This window comes from Myxine glutinosa, unplaced genomic scaffold, assembly GCF_964187855.1.
Source record: "Myxine glutinosa unplaced genomic scaffold, kmMyxGlut1.1 SCAFFOLD_182, whole genome shotgun sequence".
NCBI lineage: Eukaryota > Metazoa > Chordata > Myxini > Myxiniformes > Myxinidae > Myxine > Myxine glutinosa.
In genome coordinates, this window is record NW_027616374.1 from 43972 (window position 1) to 64712 (window position 20741).

Genomic DNA, 20741 nt, shown 5'->3' on the forward strand with positions numbered 1-20741 from the left:
ACACACTAAATAAATAAATATATAAACACACTAAATAAATAAATATATAAACACACTAAATAAATAAATATATAAACACACTACCAACTCATAAGTTAAAAAAAAAAAAATCATTGGTTCAGTCAGCTTGTTTTAATAATGAACCAATCCTCATGCAGTCTTGTCATGGACATAAGTCAAGGTGTACATGTTCTTATGTAGTTATTCACGATTTTCCAAAACCCACATCATATCACTTGCTTGAAGTTCATTTCAACTTTAGAACTACGGTACTTCATCTCTTACATGCTAACTGCCTATCCTTAACCTGAGGTTACCTTGAGCGCACACCTTGATGAACCACCCTGCCTGTGAAACACCCAATTCAAACCCAGGCGAGATGGCTCAGAGGCGAGTGGGCCTACGTCGAGTCTAGGCCATTTACGCAGCACTACATTAACCAGTGGGTGTGGAGTAGTCTTTATTTGAGAAAGGTGATGTATACCCAAAGAAATAACCTCTGGCATATCGTCTACATATTCAGTGATGCTTAGTATAATGAACTTTGTAAAAATAAAATTGGACCAATTTTTCTTTTTGGAGTGAGGGGGCAGAGGAGGGGGGGGGGGGGGTCGAGGGGGGGTGGGGGGAGGGGAAAGGGAAAGGAGGTTTCATCTGCAACTTGATATTGATTTGCCTACCTCACCCACCCTCTTCTGCTGCCTCATCTTTACCCTTCATGAAGTTTTTTGGATCGTTTGGATGAAGTGAGGTCAAAGGATTATTCACCGAGTAATCAGGTGGAGCAATCAATCTTCCCATTTCGTCTCCTTGCCCATAATCATTTTACGAACCACCCTCATGCTTCACACTCCAGCTTGTCTTTCACCTTTCTTACGTTTCATCAAAAATACCTTTTAATCATCGATTGACTTATTCATGCCCTTTTCCCTGTCTTCCCTGGTAAGGACGTTTTGCGGTGCCGCGTCCTTACCTCTGGAATCTTCGAGACAAGGTTTACTGTGGACAAAGTTAATTTCCAGTGAGTGAATGACTGGGAAAAATGTTATAGGACAGGGATTGATGTCTGAGCACCAATCAGGAGCTGCTTTGTAGAGGGGTCAGGGTGTAGGGGTGATAGGCTAGTTTAGAATGGGACATTCCCAAGATGGATTCCCTTACACACTTATCTTCTCAGTCATATTCTTATCTTTTTTAGTGTTGAAAGGGCACTGTCACTCTCTCAACAACAAATCACATTGTCTCCACAGCATGTTTGATGTCGGGGGACAGAGGGACGAACGGCGGAAATGGATTCAGTGCTTCAATGGTGGGTGATCTTACTATAATTCACCAAATGTCTGTCCGTCTGTCTGTCTGTCTGTCCGTCTGTTCCCAGGTACCGCAAAAACGGCTGAACCGATCGCAACGATATTTTGGGTGGATAATCCTGGGACCCCCTGGAGTAAAATAGGCCATATTGTTTTTCCAATTTTTCCAGTTTTTCCAAACACGATGGAATAATATTTACCGATATGAACAGTGATGTGGCTTTATTGAAATTCTACAAATACTGTTTAGATTTTGGTGATTTGCGTGTGATATGATTTAACGGATGTTTATATAAATCGTTTAAAATAAAAAAGCCTTTAATTTCAGATATTTTGCCTTTTCATTTGGGCCTCCCAATTGAAGTCCCGCCCGTAGGACAGGTACCGTTGCTAGTGCTAAGAATTTGTTGATAAAAGCACAAAGCCGGATTCATCAAAGGGCCGGTTATCACTCGGCTTACTTGAAAGGTCATAAAGCAGGGTTTGAAAAAATGTTTGATCGTGATAAGTTGATATGGCAGGGCATGTATAAAAGATGCAACATTTTTAATACTGACGACTTTAAATTCTAATTATATTATTTTTCAATGTCAGCTCCATTATTGTCATTGCACTATGTTCCACCAACCACCATTCTACCAACAACCTTTTCAAGGAAGAACATAAATGTCCATGTGTTTTTTTTACCTCTCCCACCCCCTTCCCATGCCGGCTCCCCCCAAGCCCTCTCCCTCCCACAGATCTCCCGATGTCCCTGCTCTCAAATGTTGTACTTATGTGCTTCCCCCTCTCTCTCCCCATCTTGTCTCCCGCTACCTTTATTTCGTCTTGTGTCCGTTTCTTTTTAACTCAACTGGACTATGTCCAGCTGAGTTTTTGTCGACACCCAGTGTCCGTCGTCCGTCTGTCTATCTGTCTGTCTGTCTGTCGTCTGTAAACAATTCGACGTCTACGCTCTAAAAGTCACAAATATTGATTACATTTGATGAAACTTGTGTTACGTGGTCCTGCCCGACCCCCTGGTCACGGTGTACCTCCGAGCCCCGAGAGGAGCCACGGCAGAATAATGTGTTACTCCGTGTCAAAAATCACTAGTAAAACCACACCAATGGTTATCAACAAACAAACATTGTATTAAAAATCACACCAGAATAACGATACAACAATAATAGCAATCAACAATACAATCAACACATCTTATGATGGCACCATCAGCTAGGGTAAGATAACTCACTGTGCTCCAAGTGAGTGAAAAAGAACACTCCCCAATGTCTCTATAGCTCAAAGGTGATCCCCTCCAGCGAGTGTCAGAGTGATATCGAATCGAAACCCGAACCCCGTTCAGATGACGGGCTCAGTCACACCGCCAAAACAGCACAAAAGGCGTAGGCGGCCGAAGCGGCGCAAAAAGTCACGTGGTCCAAAACCGCGTAAGGCAAACTCATGGAGGAATGGGAAATCCAAAGGCGCCCTCCAGGTATGAACGTTCACGGTTCAGTCGGCGAACCGCAAATTAATCTTCAAACTCCGCGTTGCACACACACACATCCCAGATAGACGTCGGAATGGTGAAAAAGGCTGACGGGAAGCAAAGACCTTTTGCGATGAGCAAAGCGTGTGTGTCAAAATGGCCGACGGCTCGTATTTGAGTCGCAACTCCCCGGCGATGATTCTTCAGAATCCCAATGCCAAACCTGACCACGCAGGTTTATCAATCCCAGCGATAACACCTATCGCAGGAATTCCTTTTAAGGAAACTCCAAGTTCACTCGCGACTTTCGTTCGACCACGCTCGCTCCGGAGCTTGAAGCGACCAGCTTCTTGTTCGACTTTTTGCCCCGAATTCTTTTTCTCTCTCTTCTTCTTTGTCTTCCGGTTCCCGATCCGGTTTCCTGTTTCATTTAACATTAACCTTTTTACCTTTTGACAATAATAATGGCTATTTCCCTCAAACAATAACAATAATAATACATAGAACCAGAAATGTTTCAAGTGGATGAAAACCACAACACCAGAAGTGGCGAATCCCTAACACTTGTTATGCAGCATCTTTAAGACATAAACTAGTTTGAGATTGCATTTGGGCGTTGCATGCCCAAAAATGGGCGTGGCAGGGCGGCCATATTGAAAAATCAATTTTTGTCATATATTTTTAGCACATATAAACTATATAGTTTGTGGTTCTATTATGCATATTCTAACCATATTGATATAGACCAGTTGAGTTCAGGTTCCCTGGAACCTCTCTGGTTTTGTCATTAATGTTAGCTCTTATACGAGCCTCGATCTTGTATACAAAAAAAAAAATTCCTTCCCAGTGTTTCTTTGTACATTTACTTTGTACACTTTGTAAATGAGATACGACTCAGTTGACCTTCTTCCAATTTTGTCAAACGAATGGGTGTCTTTCTTTTTGTATACAGAGTCTCGGAGGAGTTAGAACACAGAATGGACCAGGAGGTGACAGAATAAAAAGAATATTAGGAAGAGAGTGGCGGTGAAATGTGACTACAGCAAGGTTGGGGGACAAAATAGAGGGAGACTTGGAGAAATGAAGGACGTGGGAAGAATGAGTGCTAGGGGACGACACCAGGGATGAACAAGATGGGTGCAGCTGCAAACATTCAATATTCACTGAAGTGGAAGAAAACAACTAGAAACCTGGAAAGAGATCGGCTTGATGGGGGTGTGGTTAATGGTAGAAAAGATCATGGCTATGGATGGGGGATGACCTGAGATGGTGGTGAACAGCCGTCTTGAAGCCCTGGAGGGAAAAGTGAGATTTAACAGACTGAGGAAGTCGATTCCACGGGCGAGAGAAAAGAGGAATGAATGAGTGGAGGTGAGCAGTGATTCTGGATTTTGAGAGTTTCACAATAAGGAGGTTGATGGTGGACCATGTGCATCTCCCATAAACCTGGGGGGCAGGGGAAGGGGAGAGAGCATGGGAAGGACAGAGGGTGCCAGTCCAGAAAGGAGGAAGTACAAGATAGAGAGACCACCGACCTGGCTGCAATGTGAGTGACAGGCCCAAAGACACGAATAATTTTGATGGCCTTGGCTTCCATAGCGTCAAGCTGAGCAACTTGTGATGCTTGGGCACAAGCGGCAAGCCCAGCAGGTAGAACAGTAGTACATTAAACATCTCATCACTTCGTCACAATAAATCACTTATTGACATCAGAGGTCTCTTTTGCTGTTTTACCCTGTGGTGTGGCCCATTCTGGCAAAAATCCAACATGTAGTCAGACATAATTGGGTGAATCCTGATAGATCCCTGATGGACCCATATGGTCTGAACTTTTTCAGAAATAAAACAACAGCCCATTCTGGATAGTTGAGCATGGCTTCACTTTTGGCTCATTATTATGACACCAGGTTTCATCAGGAAGAGGAGTTGTCTGCCTCAGTTAATAGGAGAGATGTACAGTGCCCTCCATAAGTATCGGAACAGTGAAGTCAATTTTGTTATTTAATTGTGCTCTATACTGAAGAAATTTGGAATTGAGATCAAAAAATGAATATGACGTAACAGTACAGAAGTCCCACCTTTTAGAGGCCAGTTTTCCCCACAGAGCAGGGGTTGGCCTTTTTCGGGCATCATGATCCTCTTTTTGAAGCAATGTTTTATGGCCGGATGCCCTTCCTGCTGCCAACCCTGTTAGTTGCCAACCCTGTTAGTTGCCAACCCTGTTAGTTGCCAACCCTGTTAGTTGCCAACCCTGTTAGTTGCCAACCCTGTTAGTTGCCAACCCTGTTAGTTGCCAACCCTGTTAGTTGCCAACCCTGTCAACCCTGTTAGTCCCCTCTTGCGACACCCAGGGAATTAATTACCGGTGAACTGGTACTCAATTTGCCAACCTCAGAAGGGTGACAACCTCAGAAGGATGACAACCTCAGAAGGATGACAACCTCAGAAGGATGACAACCTCAGAAGGATGGCAGGCTGTCAACCCCCATGGCGTTAATTCAGTGATCGACCGGGATTCGAACCCTGGATCCTAGGATCCCAAGCTGGTACCCTAACCGCTAAGCCAACACCAGGCTTAGGTAAGAGTACAGAAGGTCATGTTTTATTTTGTGGTATATCAATGTATATGTTTTACCATTGCAGAACAACAGCACTTTTTATATTCAGTCCCCCCATTTTAGGTATGCATAAGTATTGGAACAAATGACTGACAGGTGTTTCTTGTTGCATTGATCACACATAAAACAGCTGTGAATGTCTGGTCTTGGTTTTAGCCTTGGAAGTCAGTAAGCATAAACCAACATGAAGACCAGAGAACTGTCTATGAAAGAAAAACAGGCAATTTCGAAGCTGAAAGAACAGAATAATTCAATTGGAACCATAGCTCAAACATTGGGCATAGGAAATACAACTAGGTGGTATTCATAGAATGCTTACCCCACACAGCCGACTTGGTGCGAGCCAACTCTTCTGTTTTTTTACGGGGTTTTTTTCTTTGATCCAATATAGCTGCCAGACCACGTGACCGATGATGTCATATATTCACATTCTCCAATATAATTGTTGTGTAGAATGTAGATCATGTTCACAAATTTTTGAACTGAATTATGACATCATAATTAAGGCACATATGACGTAATTGTTAATAACTTATTTTGCAATTTTAATTTAATTCAATTAAATTTGACAATAATTTGGTAACAAAATCAAAATTTCGTTAATAACTTATATTCCCCATTTAAAGTTCTTTACAATGAGCCACATTTCAATTTTTTTCATGGAGCGGTTTTGGAGATATAAAAGTCCAAAGTTTTTTGGTTTTTCCAAGATGGCGCCCATACCATGTGGCATACGATGGCATAATTATCACTAAAAAAAAATTCTACACACATAGACGCATACTATGGTGAAGTTTTGTTGCTTTGTCTACCGATTGCTTAACCATGCTTTTCGCTTCATAAGCGCAGGGTAACAATTTGGAATCTCTTGAAAAAGAAAGAAACCACTGGTGTACTTAGCAATAGATAATGGCCAGGTTGGTGAAGGAACACAACTACAGTTGATGACAGAAATATCCTCAGAGCTGTGAAGAAAAACCCTGAAACAACTGTCAGTGACATCATCAACAACCTCCAGAGTGCAGGGGTGAAATTATCATAATCTACCATTCGTAGAAGACTTTGACAGCGGAATTACAAAGGCTACACCGCAAATTGCAAACCTCTCATCAGCACCAAAAAATATAAAAGCCAGATTAGAATTTGCCAAGAGGTCCAGAGGTGAGCCAGTGAATTCTGGAAAAAAGTTAATAGGCAGATGAGACTAAGCTAAACCTTTACCAAAGCAATGGAAAGGCAAAAGTGTGGAGAATGGAAGAAACTGTAGTTGATCCAAAGTATACTACCTCATATGTGAAGCATTGTGGAGGTAGTGTCATGGCTGGAGCTTGCATGGCTGCCTCTGGTACTAGCTCACTCATCTTTATGGATGATGTAACTAATGATGTCAGCAGAAGAATAAATTTGGAAGTGCACACAAACATTTTGTCTGCCTATGTATAAGAAAATACCTCCAAACTCATTGGGTGGTGCTTCACCATGCAGCAAGAAAACGACCCTAAACACACTACCAACGCAACCAAGGAGTTCATTACGGAAAAAGTGGAAGGTTTTAGACTGGCCAAGTGAATATCCTGATTTAAATCCAATTGGGTATGCATTTCACATGCTGGAGATAGGACTAAAGTCAGAAACCCCCCAAAACAAACAACAACTGAAAATGGCTGCAGTAAAAGCTTGGCAAAGCATCTCAAAGGAAGATACCAAGAGTTTGATGATGTTGTTGGGGTCACAGACTCGACGTAGTTATTCCATGCAAGGGATATTCAACCAAATTTCCCCCGTTGATGCAACCCAAATCCACTGCTTTGCTGAAATTCCTAGTAGTGTCCATTTGTTTTATACCATGTACCCCCATCCACACCTACACTTCTCCCTTCCACAGACCTACCTATGTCCCTGTTCTCTACTGTTGTTGTGCTTGTGCTTCCCCTCTTGTCTCCCGCTCCCTTTATTGTGTGTTTTATCTGTCTGTTTACCTGTCTTTATTGTGTGTTTATTGTGTTATCTGTCAGCTTGGTGTTGGGCTAGCAGCTAGGGTGCCAACTTAGGATCCTAGGATCCTGGGTTCGAATCCCGGTCGATCGCTGAATTAATGCTAGGGGGGTTGACTCAGCCTGTCATCCTTCTGAGGTCGGCTAATTGAGTACCAGTTCACTGGTAATTCCCTGTTTGTCGTAAAAAGGCGACAAAAAGGGTTGGCGGCAGGAAGGGCATCCGGCCATAAAACATTGCTTCAAATAGGGGACCAAAAAACAACAACAACCACGGTCCCCGAAAAAGGCCAACCCCCGCTTGTGGGGAAAAATGGCCTCTAAAGGTGGTTTTTATCTGTCTGTTTACGTTTTTGTGTTTAATGTGCTGGCTCTTACATGATCCTCAACTTTGTATACAAAAGAAATACTAATATACTACTTTAATTCACTTTAAGGTAATTTGTCCCAATACTTATGCTTACCTAAAATTGGGGTCTGAACATAAAAAGTTATATTGTTCTACAATGGTAAAACATGTAACATACGACCTCTACTCTTGCCTCACATTCATCTTTTTATCTCAAATCCAAATTTCTTGAGAACATATAGCAATAATAACAAATTTGACTTCACTGTTCCAATACTTTTGGAGGGCACTGTAGCTGTATCCACTGACCTGAGAGATTGACTGCTGTACAATGAACATGATTAACTATTTTTACAGAGTCAGGCTACCATACTTATAGTCTAGGCAAGAAATTCAAAAATGTGCTCATTTAAGCTGCATGAGGCATTTTTGAGGAAAAGCAAACAAATAGGTTTTTCTTAAAGGGATTTTCGTGCTGAATATGAATATCTTGTTTGTGTTTCCCAAAATTGCCTAATTAGGTCATTATTTAAGGTCAAAGGTCAATAAGTGCAAAATTCTAGTTTTCACAGAAATTATTTTATTTTTAATATCCAATACAGTGGCGAAAAAGTTTATCGAGTATCTGTCATATTAAGCCATATATCGTATGTCAAAGATTTGAATTTAATGGAAAATGTGAGAAGTTCGCTGTTCGCTGTTCATGGTAAGAATTGTGGTACATGTGATAGGGACATGTGATATGTTCACATGTGATATGTTCGTGAGATGTGATATCACAAGAACGTGAGATGATATATCATCTCATGAGATGTGATAGCACAAGAACATGTGATATGTTCGCTGTTCAGTAAATGTGAGTGAGTGAAGGAACAGTAACTGTGAGTTCTGACCTGTGAGTTGTGGGAACTGTGGGAACTGAACTGTGAGTTCAGTAAATGTTCAGTAATGTGATGATATATCATCTCGTGAGATGCGATATCACAAGAACATGTGATATGTTCGCTGTTCAGTAAAGCTGTTCAGTAAATGTGAGGCACCAGAATCAATGCCACCATCCAGTGATGCTGCACATCACCATATACAGCGTGCAAATTACCAGAGCTTCATATGGTGAGAAGCGTGCAATCCAAACCCAGTAATTCCTTCCCCAATGGACTCTGCTGGATGGAAGCTGGCTGATGGTCTTCTCTCACCGGTGCTCACATCTTTACCCCCTATCCCAAAAGCATGCAAGGACATTGTACAGTGTGGCTGTACCAAGGGTTGCACCTGTGATAGGTGTTCGTGCAGGAAATGGGATTTGAAGTGTACGGACGCATGCAAATGCAGTGACTCGGAGACCGGAACATGCAAAAACAAGACTAAATAACGCCAATGCCAGGATATTGCCACAATACGGTTATTTGACACTTCATCAGTGTTGGTTTAAGGGGATGAAATATACATATAAAATATAGAAATATTAAAAAGGTGACATATTCCTTTCTAATATATTGTTAGATATATTGTTGTCATATATAGAGAGGAAACCAAAATCAGTTTTGGTGGCCTACGTTGGAAAAGAGACAAATCCATGCGACCAAAATTGAACTGTTATTGAGATATTGGCAATTGAACCGTTATTGAGATATTGGCGATAGAATCAAGAATTCCTATCACATTTTTCATTTAATTTGAATATTCGGCACATAATATGACGTTTAATTTGAATGATATGTCGAAAATTCTTGTAAATTCATCTAGGGGACGTCAAATAGGACCTTACGAAAATTTCATAAACATTCGCATTTTGTACTAATTAACCCTTGACCCTAATTGGTGGCTAATTATGCAAATTTCGCAAAACAAACAACAAAGTCTCATTCCCCTGAACCTAGACAATGATGCTATGCCATATACTCTTTTCACTGGTGCATTTTGACATGAAACATCAAAGGGAAATCGACTGACATGGCACTCCGTAGAAAGGTCAACCGTTACGGAGATATTCTCCATAGAAGTGAAAATTTCTTTCAGATTTTCCATTAAATTCAAATCTTTGACATGCAATGTATGGCTTAATATGATAGATATTGGAAAATCTTTTTGACCACTGTATTGAATATTAAAAATAAAACAATTTCTGTGAAAACTTGAATTTTGCACTTATTGACCTTTGACCTTAATTAATGACCTAATTAGGCAATTTTGGGAAACACAAACAAGATATTCATATTCAGCACAAAATTCCCTTTAAGAAAAACCTATTTGTTTGCTTTTTGCCACTCCTCTCCGTCTCTCTGCTGGCCGTTGGGGAATTCACCTTCTTCCGCCCGTGCAGTTGGAGTCGACTGGAACCTCATCCACCAGATGTGCATAGCCATTTGCCATTTAAACCGCATGGCTGCGGACCATTACCCTGGTAAGGGGGGCTGTCATGTACTACACCTTGCCCACAGGTGACCTGGGATTGTGCAAGGCTGGGGCATCCATCTCCCTGCGGTATCAGAAGACACCCGCCAGATTCAATTCACCCGTCAGTAAAAATTCAAAGACACGGTGTAATACATATTTACAAGCAATATAGGAATAGAGGGGAAAAATAAGAACAAAAACATTTTGAAGAAGAAAGAAAAGAAAACAAATCACAGTTTTAAGGAGATTACAAAGTAATTATCAGTTTTATATCATCCACAGAACACAAAGCATTGCCAATACACCACTTTCTCTCAAAAAAAGTTTAACATTTTCATAACTCAAGAAATACAAAATTCTAGGCTGAGTCGTGTTTGAGACAAACCCTTTGAAAATAGAAACTATAAAGCGTCTGGAAATGCATAGCGCGACCACGTCTGTTTGTATTCAGATGTCTTCTTCTTCTTCTTCCTCTTCTTCTTCTTCTTCTTCTTCTTCTTCTTCTTCTTCTTCCGTATGCTCAACATAACGAAAGCAGTAAAAAAAAAAAAAAAAAAAAAAATTGATGATTTTATGCAACCTTGACCTTTGGGCTTTAGATCTAAAAAAAAAAAAATCAGCTTCTAGCTTTTGATTGGTGAACCAATTCTGACCTGATATGCAAATTCTTAAAATTTCAGGTCAATCGGATGAGAATTGGCGATTTTACACAACATTGACCTCTGACCTTTGACCTTGTGATATCAAAAAATATCGGCTCCTAGCTTTTGATAGGTGAAAGAATTCAGTGTCCCAATATGCAAATCCTGAGAAATTTAGGTCAATCAGATAAAAAATGATGATTTTATGTGATGCTGACCTTTGACCTTTTGACCAAATTATTAATTTGCCTATCTTCATATTCTCATAGTAAAGCCTTTTTGAAAATTTGATGACAATAGCTCAAATGATAAAAAGATTATGGCCCGAACAGACACAAGTTTTGTCATAATCCTTCTGCAACTTTTTGAAACATCATGAAAATCGTGTTTTTCCCTATCTCACAATGGTAAAGAATCACTTAAAAAATTTCGTATCCAAATGTGGATCCTAATCTTCATCAAAATACAAGCATTTCATCCTCACCACATACCCAACCTCTCCACCAAATTTGGTACGGATCCGTCTACAACTTGTTGAGATATCATGTTCACAGACAGACAGACAGATGAAAAATCACACATAGAGTGACACTTGGCAAAACAGAACAAAGTAGAATGGCACTCAGTAAAGCATCTTTTTGACCTCAAAAATAATTAGTGGTTGAATTCAGTTGACTGATATACAAATCGCCTTCAAAGTTTAAGTTAATCTGATGAAAATTGACATTTTAGAAATTTGGCCTATGTTGACCTTTTGGCCTATGTTGACCTCAAAAATAGTTGGTGGTTTGTTTCAGTAAACTGATATGCAAATCATATTCAGATTTCAAGTCAATTGGATAAAAATTGAGGATTTTAGAAATTTGCAAAAAGTGGTTGACCTTTAGCCTATGTTGACCTTATGACCTATGTTGATCTCAAAAATAGTTGGTGGTTGAATTCAGTTCGCTGATATGAAAGTCCTAATCAAATTTCAAGTCAATCGGATTAAAATTGAGGATTTTAGGAATTTGAAAAAAAGTGGTTGACCTTTGGTCTATCTTGACCTTTTAACTTCAAAAATATATAGGATTTTGTCGGACCACGAACTCTAGCGTTTGGTGAAGTTTTGTGAAGATCGGTTTAAAATTGTGACCTGTAGGCAAGTATATGTGAGCGGACAGACAAACACACACACAAACCGGAGTGATCAACATACTTGTCAATTTTTATTTATTTTTTAACCAAGTAACAAACAGACAGGTGTGAAAACATTACTTCCGCCCACCATTGGTGGCGCAGATAATTAGAAGGAAAACATCGTTGGTGAAACAAGTCATCCTAATCACAGAAAGAACGAGTTAGTGACAGCGAACTGTTGACCAAAAATATTGGAGGGGAGGGCCCAGTGTGCCAACCTTCACTGTATATCCGCTAATACACCATGTATGGGTAAGGTATACATAGGAGGCCAAAGTGTAGTAGAGGGAGGACCCAACCCTAACCGCTCTGACCACAAATCTATTCGTGTTCTCCCAGAGAGGGATACATTTTTTCTTTGTCGAGAGGGGTCACAAATTCCAGCCTTAGTTACAAGATGAAGAGGGGGATATGTTCGATCTCCCACTGAAAAGTAGGAGCCCTTTGGTTCCAGGGAAACTTGAACGAAGATCCTCAATGATACCCACACCTTCCCAGTCAATGTTTAGCTGTCTAACTTTCCTAATAACTACACCCACAACCTGGTCGACAAATCGGACAGATTTAGATCCAACTGTGGTTGCCACCAACCCAGTAGGTTTTCACTTAACCCCAGACGAATTCTTCAGATCACACACCTTATTAACTCCTCCGTAGAGAGAGAGGGAGAGAGATGTAGGTTCTCGAGCAGCATGTAGAGATACAGTTAAACAATGATTAATACGGTATGGAATACATTTTTGGAAGGTTACAGGGAGAGGGGACTTATTCCATAGTAAAAGCCAAAATGAATCTTAATGTTGACTTGTCTGAGGCTGTAATGCAACATATTGCACCTGTTTGATGCCTACGCCTACCCTAGATGTGACAGCCATCATCTTTGTGGTAAGCAGCAGCAGCTACAACATGGTGCTCATGGAGGATGCGAGCCAGAATCGACTGCGTGAGTCACAGGAGCTTTTCAAGGGTATTTGGGTAAACAGGTGAGCATGTCTTTCACCACAGTGACTTAGTATTAAGCGTTGAGGACACAGCATGTAGTGCCAGAAATGAGCTTAAGTTCCCCGTCAACAAAAGTACTGATAACCAGACTTGGTAGCGTAAATAGTTAGGGCAGTGTTGCACTTGATGAGTCTAATTCCTCTTGCTGCTTTGAAATACCTTGTAAGGCAACTCATCTTGGCATCTCCGATGACTGTGCACCTTATCACGAGGTTTTTAAAATTACTATTATTATAAATAATTTGTATACATAGTCGAGGCTGATGGAATAGCTAGTATTAGTACCCTGAACGGATCAGGACACAACAGGACAAAAAGACCACCTGAGATGGGGGCACACCAACAGCAGAGCCGAAGGCCAAGGCAGAGGCAGACTTAGACAAACAATGGGTGTGGGAAGGAATGTGGGGCAGGAGAAGATGCATGGGGTGGACCAGATGGATACAGAAGGAAACTCTCAGGAGGGAAAACTGGAAATTTGGAAGGATAAGGGATTGAGGTAGGGCAGGGGAGGGGGTTAATGAGGGTAGAAATGATAATGGTTTTGGATTGGGGACTATCTGAGATGGTGGTGAGCCGCTGTGTTGAAGAACTGGAGGGAAAATGAGATTGAAGAGGATGTGTAAGTTGGTTCCACAGGTGGGAAAAAGTTGAACAAAAGAGTGGAGCTGAGCAGTGATCCTGGATTTAGGTAGCTTCACCAAAAAGGGGTTGATGGTGGACCGTCAACCATATACCCAACCTTTGTCGTTGGTTGGGTACCGTGTGATCGAGTACACAGGCGTAGGCATCCAACGGTACCCAACACGGTGCCCAAAACGGTTGGGTACCGTGTTGGGTTAATACTATAAGGTAGCATGTGAGCCCTGCAGAAACCGAGGGGATGGGAGGGGGGGGGGGGAGCATGGAAAGAGGAGAGGGTGCAAAACAAGAAAGGAGGCGATAGAAGACAGAGAGACCACTGACCTGCCTGCAATGGCGAAGTGATCGGCCCATATACTCAGCTTCATCGTGGGACATTCCAATGATCGTAAAGGCCTTGGTTTCCACAGTGTCAAGCTAAGCAAGGTGTGAGGCAGGGGAGCCAGCCCAAAGTGGGGAGCAGTACTCCATCAAGCTCTCGATGAAGGCCTTGATGTGAATAGAAGTTCAGATGTGCCAAGGAAGGACTTTGTATGGCGGAGGATGCCTGGTCAGAGGGTGGCTTTGGAGGCCAATGTTGAAATGTCGTTTGCCCAAGCAAGATCATGGGACATTCCAATGATCGTGAGACGCAGCACTTTGAATGGCTGAACTTCCTCAAGAGGATTGTTAAGAAAGTAGATATAAGGGTTTGTCAGACAGGGGAGAGAGAGAGAGAGAGAGAGAGAGAGAGAGAGAGAGAGAGAGAGAGAGAGAGAGAGAGAGAGAGAGAGAAGAGAAAGAGAAAGAGAAAGAGAAAGAGAAAGAGAAAGAAAGAAAACGAACGAGAGAGAGAACGAGAGAGACAGATGGAGAGTGAGAGTGAAAGTGTGGAAGTTGTTAGGATTGAAAGACATATTCCAAGTGTTTGATCAGCTCGTGATTTTTTTGAAGGTCTGCAGAGAGCGAAGAGGCTGCTGCCTGCCTGTGGGAGGGCCATGGCTACAAGTAGTAACTTCATTTTCATAACTTGTACTTAAAAGCAAAATATTTTGCCTTCTACACCAAGATCCCACATGTTCTCCAGAGCGAATCAGGAGGGATCAAGCAAAATACATGGATCTAAACACCGCTGTGGGAAGCAAAGTCCCACTCTGCTTCTCATGGTAGTGACCATATCTTTTATCAACAGTTGATGAAACCAATAGTTCATCAGTTGATGTAAAATTCGCATTCTGTGAGATATTTCTTGGTGACATAGCAGGATGGATCTTGAGAAGGCGTCCAATGAAGGTTAAATGTGCGGATGGAGTACAGTCGAGGTAAGATATAGGGCTGCCTTGCAGGGGAAAGTGTACCATACATGTACAAACATGGTCTTACCGAATGATTATCTCACGGGAGTTTCTCTTATATTGGTAATTAAGAGTCATGCATGCTCATTAATTGGATAAGTATAACAGTGCTCACCACAATGTTCCGACTGTTAAGGTTTATCCCCTCGTCTGAATTCCCAGTAGTGCTGGAGGCCCTTCGGTGATGCTTGTTGTGTTTTTGTAGCCAGGGTGATTATTTAGATCCTGGATAACTAAACAGCATTTCTGGTTAATATCTCGGCATGTTCTGATCTATATCTCAGTAAATACACTAACTCAGAGGTTTCTTGTTGAGTTGGTATACCATTCCATGTGTAAGTACTAAATTTGGATGAGTAACAGAGTTTTTCTGGTACTATAAGGCAAAATGATGAAACATGTTGTGGGGGAGTAGGGGTAGGTTAGAAACAGGATTGGGAGCTAAATTGAGCAAAAAAAATTCTCTAAATGAAGGGAAGAAAAGAGGATAGGGAAGAAAAGGGATCTCGTGTAGCGGAGTTGAGCAGGAAGGGAACGAAAAGGATAAAGCGCTTGGAAGAAGGGGAGAGCAATGTATATGACATCATGCAGGTGGAGGAAGTGGGGGAGATGGGGCAAGCATTACAAAACTTTTGTGTCCATAATAGGATGTCGATGGCACCTTGTCGATCGATCTGTAGATGGTCGTTCCATGAATGGTGATCCTCTAAATTGGAGCAGGTCCGATTATTTCCAGCAATGGCGTTAATTAATCTGTGAAAGTTAATGCGTAATGGATAATCTGCTTTGACCACTTTGCTTGAGAAGACTGGGTCGAAGAAACCGTTTCAAAACTTGAGCATCAGATCAATCTACTTGTTAGGACTGGGATGGTAAACTGAGTGGAGTCTGGTTCGTACTTGCAGGGGGAAATTTCCATGAAGATCAAGTGTTGTTGGCTCAAGTATCCACAGGATAAGCTGAGTTAGTAACATCCTTGCCTGAGGCTGTCTGGTCCTGCATTATTGTCTGTCCAATAATAATAATGGCCATTCCTTTCATGCCATCAGGCACATTGGGCTGCCAAGGCAGTTTCATTGGCGAGAGGGCACAATCCTGGACTGGTGGCCATTACATGATCCTCCAATGGCTGGGTCGTTTTCCCCAGAGCTGGTACTCATTTCGCTGACCTCAGAAGGATGAACAGGCCGAGTCGATCCACCAAAAATGCCAAAAAATCATCTCGATTTAATCCATTTTAAATTCAGGCTGAAACACAACAAAATGGGAGAAAAAGTCGGGGGGTGTCAATACTTCCTGAAGGCACTGTACCTTAATCATCTTATTATTTTCTTTGCCAATTTTGAAAGTCAATGAACACTGAAACATTAGACCAAGTAGTTCAATTCTAAAAATCTGTCAAAAGGCTGGCGTTTTAATTGGATGTGGAAGAATTTACATTGGTGATGTTGGTACTCTTCTTCATTCGTCTTTGTCAATGTAGGGGCTTGTATGTTTGTGTGTGTCACTTTTTTTGTTTTTGAGAGCATCATTACTTGCAAAATCGAAGATTTTTCAAGTATATTGGTCGGTTGCGTTTGTGGTTCTGTCTGTCTGTTTGTTACTTGCCGGAAAAGATTCCGGCAAGTATGTTGATCGGTTGGTTTGTCTGTTTGTCTGTGTGCAGCACTACCTCTACACCGTTGCACGTACAATCGCAAAACTTTACACACATATTTGTCTTGCCCTGAAATAGACTGTGCCCAATTGATGACGTCATTGGTCACGTGGTTCGGCCGCCATCTTGGAAAAACCGAAAAAATTAGCACCTCTATATCTCCAAAAGTGCTGAATAGAAAAAATTGAGACATGGCTCATTGTAAAGAACTCTCCATGGGGAATAAATATTTTAATGATGACGTCATCGGTCACGTGGTTCAACCGCCATCTTGGAAAAACCAAAAAGATTAGCACCTCTATATCTCCAAAAGTGCTGAATAGAAAATATTGAGACATGGCTCATTGTAAAGAACTCTCCATGCGGAATAAAATATGTTAATGATGACGTGATCTGTCACGTGGGTCGGCCGCCATCTTGGAAAAACCGAAAAACTTAGCACCTCTATATCTCCGAAAGTGCTGAATAGAAAAAATTGAGACATGGCTCATTGTAAAGAACTCCCCACGGGGAATAAAATATGTTAATGATGATGTCATAGGTATGTCCATTATGACGTCATAATTCGACAAGTACAAAACTTCATCCGATCAAGATGAAATTTCTTAAGCATAATCTAGGAATAAATTAGTTTAGAAAACAAATAATGATGACGTCATCGGTCACGTGGTTCGGCCGCCATATTTGTCCAAAATGGCCGATAAAAAAGTATATTCCGGCAAGCCCTCTGACCGATTTTTCATCTGTTTGTCTGTTTGTTTGCAGTACTACATCTACACCGTTGCACGTATAATCGCCAAATTTTACACACATATTTGCCTTGCCCTGGAATAGACTGTGCCAAATTTTTAACTCTTTCGGCCCAAGGTCAAGCTCAAGGTCACCCAAAAGGTGAAATTGGGGGGGTCAAGTTTTCATTTAAAATATATTTCAAACCATTATAACTCTAAAAGTACATGAGATATGAATACACTTACTGTTACGGACATATAGGAAGTCACACACGACATTTCATTTGGCACCATGACCTGACCTTGAGTGACCTTGAAAGGTCAAACTCAAGGTCAAAAATTGTTTTTTTACTAATAACTCTGTCAAACATTATCCGATTCCCTTCTAACCAACACCCCTGAAAACAAGTACATTCCGGCAAGTCCTCGGTCTCTGACCGATTTCTAGTCTGTCTGTCTGTCTGTTTGCAGCACTACGTCTACACCGTTCAACGTAGAATCGCCAAACTTTACACACATATTTGTCTTGCCCTGGAATAGACTGTGCCCAATTGATGATGTCATCGGTCACGTGGTTCGGCCGCCATCTTGGAAAAACCGAAAAATTTAGCACCTCTATATCTCCGAAAGTGCTGAATAGAAAAAATTGAGACATGGCTCAGTGTAAAGAACTCTCCATGGGGAATAAAATATGTTAATGATGACGTCATCGGTCACATGGTTCGGCCACCATATTTGTCCTAAATGGCACATAAAAAAGTAAATTCCAGCAAGTCCTCGGTCTCTGACCGATTTTTCATCCGTCTGTTTGTCTGTTCGCAGTACTACGTCTACACCATTGCACGTAGAATCGCCAGACTTTACACACATATTTGTCTTGCCCTGGAATAGACTGTGCCCAATTTTTAACTCTCTAGGCCCAAGGCCTCCATTATGACATCATAATTCGATTATTCGACAAGTACAAAACTTCTTTAAATCAGATGCATTTTCTTGAGCGCCATGTCGGCATAAACTGGTGGAGAAAAAAAATAATGATGACGTCATCGGTCACGTGGTTCGGCCGCCATCTTGGAAAAACCGAAAACATTTTGCACCTCCATATCTCCGAATGTGCTGAATAGAAAAAATTGAGACATGGCTCATTGTAAAGAACTCTCCATGGGGAATAAAATATTTTAATGATGATGTCATAGGTGTCTCCATTATGACGTCATAATTCGACAAGTACAAAACTTCATCCGATTAAGATGAAATTTCTTGAGCATAATCTAGGAATAAATTAGTTCAGAAAAAAATAATAATGACGTCATCGGTCACGTGGTTCGGCCGTCATATTTGTCCAAAATGGCCGATAAAAAAGTACATTCCGGCAAGTCCTCGGTCTCTGACCGATTTTTCATCTGTCTGTCTGTCTGTTTGCAGTACTACGTCTACACCGTTGCACATAGAATCGCCAAACTTTACACACATATTTGTCTTGCCCTGAAATAGACTGTGCCCAATTGATGACATCATCGGTCACGTGGTTCGGCCGCCATCTTGGAAAAACCGAAAAACTTTGCACCTCTATTATATCTCCAAAAGTGCTGAATAGAAAAAATTGAGACATGACTCATTGTAACGAACTCTCCATGTTGAATAACATCTGTTAATGATGAAGTCATTGGTGCCTCTATTATGAGGTCATAATTCAACAAGTACAAAACTTCATCCGATTAAGATGAAATTTCTTGAGCATAATCTAGGAATAAATTAGTTCAGAAAAAAATAATAATTACGTCATCGGTCACGTGGTTCGGCCGTCATATTTGTCCAAAATGGCCGATAAAAAAGTACATTCCGGCAAGTCCTCGGTCTCTGACCGATTTTTCATCTGTTTGTTACTTGCCGGAAAAATTTTCCGGCAAGTATGTTGATCTGTTCGTTTGTTTGTCTGTCTGTTTGTCTGTCTGTCTGTCTGTCTGTTTGTCTGTCTGTCTGTCTGTTTGCAGCACTGCGTCTACACCGTTGCACGTAGAATCGCCAAACTTTGCACACATATTGGTCTTGCCCTGGAATAGACTGTGCCCAATTGATGACGTCATCGGTGACGTGGTTCGGCCGCCATCTTGGAAAAACCGAAAAACTTTGCACCTCTATATCTCCGAAAGTACTGAACAGAAAAAATTGAGACATGGCTCATTGTAAAGAACTCTCCATGGGGAATAAAATATGTAAATGATGACGTCATCAGTCACGTGGTTCGGTCGCCATCTTGGAAAAACGGCAAAACGTTGCGCCACTATATCTCCAAAAGTGCTGAACAGAAAAAATTGAGACATGGCTCATTGTAAAGAACTCTCCATGGGGAATAAAATATGTTAATGATGACGTCATATGTCACGTGGTCGGCCGCCATCTTGGAAAAACGGCAAAACTTTGCACCACTATATTTCCAAAAGTGCTGAACAGAAAAAATTGAGACATGGCTCATTGTAAAGAACTCTCCATGGGGAATAAAATATGTTAATGATGACGTCATATGTCACGTGGTCGGCCGCCATCTTGGAAAAACGGCAAAACTTTGCACCACTATATTTCCAAAAGTGCTGAACAGAAAAAATTGAGACATGGCTCATTGTAAAGAACTCTCCATGTGGAATAAAATATGTTCATGATGACGTCATCGGTCACGTGGTTCAGCCGCCATCTTGGAAAAACTGAAAAGCGTTGCACCTCCACATCTCCGAAAGTGCTGAATAGAAAAAATTGAGACATGGCTCATTGTAAAGAACTCTCCATGGGGAATAAAATATGTTAATGATGACGTCATCGGTCACGTGGTTCGACCGCCATATTTGTCCGAAATGGCCGATAAAAAAGTAAATTCCGGCAAGTCCTCGGTCTCTGACCGATTTTTCATCTGTTTGTTTGTCTGTTTGTCACTGGCCTGCAGCTCACAATTCTAAACCGATCGTCACGAAACCTCACCAAGTTGTATAGGTCGTCCCAATTGAGAAGCCTATTGTTTTTGGGGCCAAAAGGTCAAAAGGTCAACATAGGCCAAAGATCACCAACTTTGCCAAATTTCTAAAATCCTCAATTTTCATCCGATTGACTTGAAATTTGAAGAGCAATTGCATATCTGGTCACTGAATTCAACCACCAAGTATATTTGAGGTCAACCTCGGCCAAAAGGTCAACATTGGCCAAATTTCTAAAAGCCTCAATTTTCATCCGATTGATGTGAAATTTGAAGAGGACTTGCATATCTCGTCACTGAATTCAACCACCAAGTAAATTTGAGGTCAACATAGGCCAAATTTCTAAAATCCTCAATTTTCATCCGATTGACTTGAAATTTGAAGAGAACTTGCATACCTGGTCACTGAATTGAACCACTAAGTATTTTTGAGGTCAACATCGGCCAAAAG

The 20741-nt window shown here is 41.3% G+C and overlaps 1 protein-coding gene across 1 annotated transcript in view; it reads left to right on the top strand.

Moving 5' to 3' along the window:
- Positions 1 to 752: 752 nt before the first annotated feature.
- LOC144888947 (guanine nucleotide-binding protein G(s) subunit alpha-like) overlaps positions 753 to 20741 on the top strand; it is a 40110-nt gene continuing 20121 nt past the window's right edge. Inside the window, exons 1-4 of the mRNA XM_078768722.1 lie at positions 753 to 779; positions 948 to 1021; positions 1251 to 1309; positions 12822 to 12942. Coding sequence (XP_078624848.1) covers positions 1252 to 1309; positions 12822 to 12942 — 179 coding nt within the window. The 5' untranslated portion in view covers positions 753 to 779; positions 948 to 1021; position 1251. The remainder of the gene's footprint in view (positions 780 to 947; positions 1022 to 1250; positions 1310 to 12821; positions 12943 to 20741) is intronic.